Source organism: Trifolium pratense, linkage group LG7 (genome assembly GCF_020283565.1).
Source record: "Trifolium pratense cultivar HEN17-A07 linkage group LG7, ARS_RC_1.1, whole genome shotgun sequence".
Classification (NCBI taxonomy): Eukaryota; Viridiplantae; Streptophyta; class Magnoliopsida; order Fabales; family Fabaceae; genus Trifolium; species Trifolium pratense.
In genome coordinates this window covers 13,320,205-13,330,647 of record NC_060065.1, presented here as the reverse complement: position 1 = coordinate 13,330,647, position 10,443 = coordinate 13,320,205, and the positions used below count along the sequence as shown (strand labels likewise).

The window sequence follows — 10,443 nt, the reverse complement described above, 5'->3', positions numbered from 1 at the left end:
ACAAACTGACAATCTTTCTTGTTTATTAAATCTTAATTTGAAATAGAAAATATAATCTTTGTTTTTTACTGTTAAAAATTATTAGTTTGCCACTTATGATTTCAATTTTTTTTTAACTTGTTTAGTGGAAAAAACTCGCATCTTATGCTTGTTTGTCATTCTTATCGTGAAATAATTATTTGTGCAAATGCTTTAGCATATTTAGAATGTGATATGGGTTTTATTGTAATGTTTTTATAAGTTTTATCTAAGTTAAATTAGTCATTTATGATTTTGTTATTACAAAATAGTAATCTTTAAATTTAGTTCTTATTCAATTTTTCCTTCTTCTTCTCAGAGCCGCCACCCCCTCCCCTTTTAACCCTAGTTTTTCTCTTTTGTTCATCCACCAAGGAGGGATGGTTTTGGGATCATTTTTTGATCCAAAATCACCTCTCTGAATTGTTTTTTCTTTCCTTTTCATTTAAATAAGTGATTATCCGCACAGATTTGCTTCTTCGTTTTTGTTTTTTAAGATTGTCGTCGTCTTGCGCGACGTTGTGTTTGGCGTCGTCTTGTGCGTATTTTGTTGGCGGTTCATTTTAGTACGGTATTTCGTTGATTCAAATTGACATATCTACCTCAACTCATTACAGATTTGATGAAGACTTGGACGTCAACGTGCAGATCCGGGAGTATGAAGATTCCGGTTACTTTTATTTTATCATATTTGTAGGCACTTTCATGATGTTGTTGTATGCTATTAACCTAGATGATGCAAGATTGTTTGTAGATTTACCTTTTTCAGTTTTTAGCGATCTTGAATTTGTAATGATCGATGTACTTTCAATTTGAATGAATGAATCCATATTTTTTTTTAGTCAAAAAAAACTTAAATTAGTCATTTATATTTTATCATCTCATTTATACTTTAGTTAAATTAAAAGATATTCATATCATCTCATTTAAACGTTTTTGGATCCACCTATTTTATTTAATCATGATGAAATAGATGTACCCAAAAATGTTGATGAATGAATGAATGAGTTTAGATCCAATTGTATGAAAACTAGTGAACGAATTTCTATATTATCCGCAAACAATGAAAAAGATGCTATAAGACATGAATTGAAAGTAGTTGACAAGTGACAATTCACATGAAAACAGTGAATGAAGACTAAACTGATCCACTTCCCCGCTCCTTTGGTTTGTCATGAAACAAAGAAAAAATCGACAACGTCTTATTCACGAGAATATGACCATTTCCAACTCTCTTTGTTTCATTCCAACATTTTCATCTCTTTGTCTTTTTTCTCTCTTGGAATGTGTGTTTGATTCCCTATTCCCTTTTTTATCTACACTTTTGTCAATTTCCATTGGATTTTCTTCATCAAATGATGTTGATATCACCATAAAATATTCTTTACATGCTTTAGCTATAGCTCTTTTAATTAGCTTCATTAGCACTAATAGCTAGGAAAATAATTCTCTTAAAAAAAAAATTGTAAATAGTTCGGTGATTAAAAATTTCACTCTTAAAATAAATCAGTGAAACATTCGAAACTCAAATCACGACACTTGTATATATAATAATATGATGTCTTATCAAATGAGTTAAATTTGCGGGACAATAATTCTCTAAATTAGTAGTACAAATGTTTGATTCAAAAGCAAGCAAAAATTATTGGATTAAAAAAATGTTACATGAGAATCTCTCCTTTTATTTCTGTGGGCCATGATATAATTGCATGCAATCAAACACCAACTAGTACTATTTCATATTTAATTGGAAATTTTCTCCATGATCCATTACTATCACATTTCAATATAACATGGCAAATTAAATAACCAAATGAAATAAAAAGTAAGAACACTTTTATTCTTTCTTTTATATAAAAATTTTCAACCTCAACAAGAAAAATTATGCTTGATATATATCCTATTTAGCAAAACAAGATTTATAACTTTAGTAACTCATTCAATGCATCATAAAATCACGGTAAATTTGACAAAATCACATAAATAACACCGTAATTTTTTAAAAGATTTAAGGTGTAGTTTTAGTCAAAATCGGTGACCAGTACACCGTAATTCTACTAAACTCACAGTTTATCGAATTCCAAACATACACTCTTGATTTCATCCGGGAAAGTAATAAATTCCAATGCGCGAAAATCTCTTTCTTTTTAACTTTCAATTCCCATTATTTGATCAATGATCAATTGAAATGTTGCTGCTCCAACCATGGCCATAATCCAGATTGTTCATCAATGGCACAAAACATGTTACTCAAACTCTCTTCTTTGACCATATGATCAATCTTTTGACACTGAATGTCTTGTCTTGAATTAGTTTGAAAGAGTTGATGAGGAACTCCTCCTGTTGGTCTAGAAGAAGATGGAAAAAGATTTATGCTTGTTTGTTGAGTAGATAAAGGACTATCAATAGCTTGTGTCCTTGTTGAAATATCTAACTTGATATCTGAACTGTTTTCACTTCTGTTACTGCTTGATCCTTCTGTTTCTTTATTAAGGTTGATCGATTCAGTTGGTTCTCTACTTTTCAGAGCCAATATCTGAAAACATTGAAAAACAGTAAAATTATTAAGTCAGAAAATACCACTAGTAAAAAGTTTTTTTTCTGCTTGGATTGGACTATAAAGTTAAAACAATTGATGAAATATATGATTTTTAATTTTATTTTTTTTCCAAACTAAGGAAAAGAAAACCATGCAAGAAAAATATGTCATTGAGTGGAAAGTAACTGTGTAATGATAGGAAAAAAAGCAGCTTTTTAAAAAAGTTAACATTAGTTGGTGAAATTGATGAAAGGAAATAAAGGTGATCTGAAAAATATGCATAATGCTACTCATCATGATTTCAAGCTTTATTGTACAGAATCAAAACAATTTCATCTCATATAGCACAAATTGAAGATCTCTTCCTATTTTTTACTTTCGTTATTTGAATATCAAAATACAATCATATTTGACCGACACTATTAAAAGTAAACATAAAAATTAGAAACAAAGTATTTGACATCAAAATTTTGTTGTCAATCTATTATTTGACATTTTTTAGTTGTATAAGTAAAATTGTTCCTAGAACCAAATCTCTAGAGCACCATCAAAATGGGTCATTGATATGCAAGCATCAAATTGGATCATGAATATACACTGGTATTCAATCTTTATCGCTTCGATTCGTAAGAAAAAAACATCAATAAACAAGTCAAGGTCTAGTGGTGAGGGATTTGAGTAGTATGCTAGGGTTCGATCCTCAGCTCTGTTGTAAACAAAAAAAAAACATGAATAAACAGAAAATTTACAATACAAACCTCTGTCTGAAGTTTTTGGTTCTGAGCTTGAAGTGCATCATTATCAGCCTTAATAGAATCATATTGTCTTTTAAGAACATCATAGTCTTTCTCCAACTGTTTTGTCTTCCACCTAGCCCTTCTGTTTTGAAACCATATAGCAATTTGTCTTGGTTGCAATCCAAGAGCCCTTGCTAGCTGCATTTTCCTCTCAGGTTCAAGCTTGTTTCCCAATTCAAAACTCTTCTCAAGTGTCTTCACTTGTTCCATGTTAAGCCTTCTTTTCTTCTCCCCTAATTGTGATCCATCGTCGGATAATTCTTCTTCGACATTAGCTTCTTCTCCAAGTTCAATACCAGAAAATGACATAGATCTCTTTCCTAAAAAAGATACTCCTCCTCCTACATCAACATTTCAAACAAGTTATTACTTTCATCACATACATAAATAATGATAATATTACATTCAAAATATTTAAATAAAGGTCTGCAACCGCGATCTGGGCCGTGGCATAAGCATAAAAGTGGTTAATGTTGTTATTTATAATAACAATATCTCATTCAAGAGATTTAAATAAAGGTCTGCAACCGCGATCTGGGTCGTGGCATAATCATAAAAGTGCTTGAGGATGTATCAATCTCAATTTGACTGCAATTCTCAGCAATATCAAGGATTGCGATGCGACCGCGACCATTAATTAAAATCTTGATTACACTAGGTTGGTTTTATGTGAGAGTTATAGAGAAAGAGAGTATACCATGGTAATCTTGAGGAGCACATGAGGTTATAATTGAGTTGAGTGAAGGTGGAGGTTGATGATGGTGATCCTCTTGATGAGATGTTTGTAGCATGAAATTTGCTGGAAAAAAAGCCATATCATCTGAATGAAACTCAAATCCACATGCTGAATTTTACACTTAGCAGTTTGAAATATAGCTTCTGTTAACTTGGTGCATATTTGGAAAGATAAGAACCATTTTATTGAAGGAGCAACTATGAGAAAGATTAAAGTCCAATGCTAAATTAACATCTTCTACTAGATTGAAGAGGATGCACAAATTGATCTGAAAAATATCAGTTTAAGAAAGAGATTTTGTTCTATTATTTGAATGTGAATATTATAAAATGAAATGGAAATTGAGAGAATATGGTGAGAGGAGAAAGAGTGTAAGGGATAGGAGAAGAAATGTTTGAATCTATATTTCTATGCTTCAACTTCAATATATATCACTGATTATTTTTTTTCTCATTGTGTGTAAAGTTGCCACTGTTAAATTACTAAAAAAAGCAGAAGAGAGAGAAAAATAAAACTTTAATTTGTTTTATCTTCTATGTACATGGAAAAGGAAAACAGCCAGATGAGCTTTCTTTTAGACAGAATATACATGTTGGTTATTAGATCTCAAAAAACTACATTTAGTAGTATGTAAGATTTAATTCGACCGATAAATATTAATATTATTAAGTCATACATTTCATTTGTATTTAAATTTAGAATTTCACAATTGTCTGTGTATTTTTTATGGTTTTTTGATTTACAATTAAGTTGATGATCGGATTTACGACTTTTAATCTATAGAATTGTGTGTGTATTTTTTATGGTGTTTGTCACTTGTGATGGGAAAAAAATGGATTTTACAATTTAGAAAAAGAAAAAATTATTTTTTATTTTTTTTAGAAACAATTAAAAAAATCTTAGCTACTCTGTATCAACCTGTCCAATATTCCATTGGAGTGAGTGCATGTGTAAGGTCATTACTTGCAATTATTTTCCTAATGATAAATAAGGTTCTTACTTAGGAGACAAAGAAGTGGGGTTTCCTTTACTAATAAAGTTGTCTTTAATTATATAGTTATAGAAATGTAATTGCATGTCCTTGATTCCATTATCAAAGGCCAGGAAATGGAGATTCATATAATATGGTTATTTAATCTACAGTGGGTTCATTTTGAAATTAAATAAGGAGATATTATATTACTATTAATTGCATAACAATTATAAACAATTGGCAGTAGATGTGGCAGGTGTTCTTACTGTTGGGAGAAGAAACTTATTACATGGTGTCGTGACAAAAAAAAAAAAAATTGTTGTTGAAAGTATCAACAATTTCATTTATGTATCTGTTATTAAACTTAACAATAGAGTTTACATATAAAAATGACAATTTTACAATTGTAAATAATATCATTAAACTCTGTCAAATCTTAATTCTTATCGAAGAAGAGTCTATTCACCGTCACTTTTTGAGTAGTATAACTTGTCACTTTTTGATTTACGAACCCATTGATCCGATAACCTAATCTTTTACATAATACCATGCAGGTAATCCCAATAAATTTGATCTTAAGTTTTACTAAAGACCAATTTAAGGGCCACATCACCTGAATTCCTTCAATTCTTTGATTTCATATATAATGTACAACTTCGATAGCTACCATTGAAACATAACCAAAATCAATTTGATCTCCTTTCGACAAAAGCTGATTGATTATTCGAGATACATCGATCAATCTATCTTTTTACAATCTATTCACCAATAACATTACAGACAAAATATGTCTCTCGTCTATCATAGAAACTATCTTTGCCTAATTGCCTTTAGGAATGAGAGCAATGTAGATTAAATTATGTGTGGAAGGAAAATTAATTACGAGTCTTAAGCCACAAGCAACGTAAGTCATCTATGTTTTTAAACCGAATATACACTCTAGTCTTGGTCTTGGTCTTAAATATAAACAAATGTTAAAATCTATTTAGTCCAACTTTAAACCACATACATTTTAATTGTTTCTTGTATTTTAGACTGAAGTAGTATGTATATAACGGTTTTAAAAAAACAATTAATATTTATACATCATCGTCAATAAAAAAAAATATTGATACGCAACTTCTCTTTTGATGTCTATTTATTTCTTAAGTAGAATAACTAAAAAAATGTCTATACTCGCACTTGATAGCCGCAAAGATGTTGATATAAAGAAAATCTGAGTTTGAAGTTGAATGTTTTCACTTTTCAATACTTAAGATTCGTGATATAATATATTTAACACTAAAAAAATAATAAAGAGATCTCAAAACTTAACTTAAGATTCTAATTTATTTTTATTTTCCTTAAAAAAAATTACTAATTTAAATTGAATATACTGCATGCATGTAACAATCTACGATTGTTGCACTCTTTTAAGAGATGTTTCTTAAACAAAATGATAAATAGTGGGTTATAATTTTTTTAATTCCAAATAGGAGAACTCTGGTACTCCCATTATTTTACCTTAAAAAGTAAAATTTATCGTTAGATTACTTGGAAAAAAAAAAGAAGATTGTATAATTTTGAGATTTTATTACAAAAGTTGTAAGAGAAGAGAAAGTAAAGTGAAAGAGAAAAGATAGAGAGGAATATATATCTAGCATAGGGATGGGTCCAATGAAGAGGGGCAGGGTTTGTTACCTAACCCACCAACAAGTAATGTGCCAGCAAGCATTAAGACGAAGCTCTTTCGCATCAAACTATCATATATCGATTTCATTCATTCAGCCTCTCTAAGTCCCCCTAACAATTTTATGTCATTGTGATATGCATGAAGAAGCATTGATATGAAATTGAAAACCCCAAGTTAAGCTATGCTTTGTTAATACGTACCCTTACCCTACCATAGGCAGCTGTTCTTATTTGTCTTTTTCCCTTACCATATAATATGTCCATTTACATCCCACATTTCCACTGTTCTTCCCACTATAGCTACATGTCATTGCCAACTTCCTTCAAATTGGCCCGGAGCTAACTAGTACATCTTGTGACATATACAAATTTAATAATTAAAAACTTGTGTAAATTACAAATATTTCATTTTAGTTACAATGCTTCTTAAAAAAAAAACTACAAAGTTTCTAAGCTTCTTAAAAAAAAATCTACAAAGATATTATATACATACACACTAGCAACCTATCCCCCAACTCTACATATAGCGTGGTACGAGAGAAATAGAGGAGAGAGATAGAGAAGAGAGAAAGAGAAAAGAAGTTGGAAATTTCTCTTGTTTGGTAAGGAGAAAACTTAAGAAGTGAAAAGAATAATTGGTGGATCCCATGCCTTTTTGGTGAGAAATGAGGAGAGAATAGCAAAAAGTCATTAATGTACATGGTGGGACTTATATGACTACATTAAAATAATTAAATTATATTAAAATAAAAATAGAATGCAAGGATATTATTGTTCTTTTAAATATTAAACACATTTCTCTTTTTTTTTTTTTTTCTTCTTTCTTATACCAATCAATACTTCTACACCCCAAACATCATCCCAGAGTGGCCTAAACAGTTCTCTTGGAAGAGTAGAAACATTCACCAACGGCGAGTCAGAGCTAGCATCCAATTTAGCCAACACATATCCGCACAAGCATAATAATTCCCTCACGAAGAGTATGTGTAAGAATCACCTCCCAATCATTAGCAAGCAGTTTTCGAATACAAAAAATCTCATTCGAAAAACGATGATGTGTTGTGACCCCTTCCTTAATTAAATTAACAGAGAGTAACGAATATGAGCAACAAAACACCTTACGGAAACCACGTTCCCAACACAGCTTCAAGCCATACCAAAGCGCCATAATCTCAACAAATAAAATATTCTGAATCGCATCAGTCCCGTTAAAACCCCAAATAAACTCACCCTCTTTGTTCCATAATATAAAACATGAGTTTTTTTTTTAATATTAATTAATATAAATGTAATTTTTCTATGAAATATTTATTTATTTTATATGAAAAAAATTATTGAATATCATATTGTAACTGTTACATATTTTATATATATTTATTTATATTAATGAAAAAATAATTTCTTATAAATTTTGAGTGTAGATCTATTTTAATCTATCATAATTTTTTCTCTGACATTTTTATATTGAGAACAAACTAGTCTTTGATTTGTTATAAACTTATAATAGTGGAATTAATTTGAGAATACACAAATCGAAAGTTATCTCAAGCTCAGATGAAGCTCTGCTATATCAATAGAACATGAGAATAACATCACGAAACTTGCAAAGCCTATCTAAAAAATAACACTAGATAGATTTGTAGGGTCGAGTTAGGTCAAACTCCCAATTTTACGATGGTATTAGAGTTTTCTCCACGACCCGCTTGGTTGATTGATATCAGTTTCTTATTGGGTTATCATCATTTATATCCGCGCCTCAAACACAATAGGGTCGGGTTGAGTTATGTCTAACTTTCAATTCTAATTAAGAATCTTAATTCCCTTACTATTACAATTTCAAACCACGGAGTTTTCTTGCTCGATTATAACTCTAAAATTTCAAATCATGGAATTTACTTATCTTCGAAGTGTTTGTAGGTCCACTGTTCATACTCTTTCAACTCAAAAGTCTTAAGTTCAGAAGGATCATAAGTTATAAAAGAATTATTTTGTATTTCTCTTTGTTTCATATATTAAAAGTAATTTTCTTCAAAAGAACTCAAATTTAAATCCGTACAAAGCCATTCTCTATCCCTTTTCTAAATTAATCAAGAAAAATATATTTAATTTATCTCTTAGCTAGCCCATTCTCTTTTCTGTTTTTCTTCAACCCCAAGAAACATGATTTACTTCCCAAGAAATATGATCCATAACTGATTTACTTCCCAAGAAACATGAATATTCCTAACTTTGCCAATAATCATGCAGCAGCCACTTGATACACTTCATAAGTCGATAACGACAAGCACCCAGTACGTGCCACTAATGGAGTTTACTATTACTTCAGAATCCATGTGCAAATCAACATGACAAAAGCCCACGGATTCATAACAACATAAAAATAAAAATAAAAATAAAAAAACTCTTTGTTTAGAGTTTTACATTTTCAAAAATTTATTTATTTTTATACATACGTGACAATTTCTTATTTTTAGAAATAAAAAAACCAACATCTTTTTTATATTCAATAGTTAATTTAATTATACTACGATAGTATGTTTTATGCAAAATCAATGTGCCTAACGTTTTACAATACAAGAAAAGTCAACCATCCTTTAAACAAAGATGGCAAGTTCAACCATGATTGTCAATCCATGGGACGGATCTGGACATAAAAATTTTGTGTGGCTAAAATGTTAAAGAAATTGTAACCAAAAAGAAAAAAAAACAATGAACTAAATTATATTGAAAATAAGATATAATATTGTTAAGTATAATACAATTATAACGAAAATTGTCTACCATCCATTTGTGTTAAAAACGAGCTAATAAGTAGATGGATTCTCATTTTGGATTAAAGTTCTCAAAACACCAAACTTATTCTACCTCACACTTTAAACAAACACTACAAGAAAATCGCTTTATAGAGTCAGCAAGAACTTGGACGCTAATGGGCAAAGCGTGGACGCTAAAGCACTTTAGCGTCAAAATTAGCGTCCATATTGACGCTAACTAGTGTTTACTGTTGTGGACGCTAAAACTGAAGCTAAAATGTGTATCAAATGCGGACGCAAATATAGCATCTACCAGTTATTGACGCTAAATTGATACTTTTGAAATCGGTTAAATAATTAACAGATTTAAAACGTCAATTTTTTAAAAAAAATAAAATTATGCTTTTCCTGATTTCCTCCCTACATATACAGCAGTGATTAGATAAACATTTAACTAAAAACTAGAAGCCAAAGTGAAATCATTCAAATCTCACATTATACTTAGCATTACGACCACTGGCGGATCTAGGGGGTGGCTGGGGTGGGCCACGGCCACCCCCGGAAAAATAGGAAATTACTATAATACCCTTGATATATCTTTGTAAAATTAAACCAATATACTATATATATTTGTTTCCACACATTAGTTGATGAAATTCACGCGTGTCCTAGTGGTTCCCAGGAGAAACCAGCACGCCCTTACAATAGGAGGTTGTGTGTTCTACTCCCTCCAACCCCATTTTTTATGATTTTTTTTATTCTTTGTTCTTATGATTTTTATAGATATATATATCAATACAAGCAATGAACAATTTCAGCACAACTATTTTCAATTAAAAATAATCATTCTCTTTTTAATATAAATGGTCATGTGATAAAATATATAATTTTTTGATGATCAACTTTGTGCAAATATTAGTTTAAAGTAAATCATTGATAATATCATGTCACCTGGC

The 10,443-nt window shown here is 30.2% G+C and overlaps 1 protein-coding gene across 1 annotated transcript; it reads right to left on the bottom strand.

Annotated features, from left to right (window-relative positions):
- Positions 1–1,961: 1,961 nt before the first annotated feature.
- LOC123897097 (homeobox-leucine zipper protein ATHB-13-like) lies at positions 1,962–4,691 on the bottom strand. Its single transcript, XM_045947593.1, has 3 exons — positions 4,052–4,691; positions 3,316–3,695; positions 1,962–2,554 (listed from the first exon to the last, which is right to left on the bottom strand). Exons 1-3 carry the CDS (start codon positions 4,167–4,169, stop codon positions 2,198–2,200), a joined length of 855 nt encoding a protein of 284 aa, XP_045803549.1. The 5' UTR covers positions 4,170–4,691; the 3' UTR covers positions 1,962–2,197.
- Between the last annotated feature and the right edge of the window lie 5,752 nt (positions 4,692–10,443).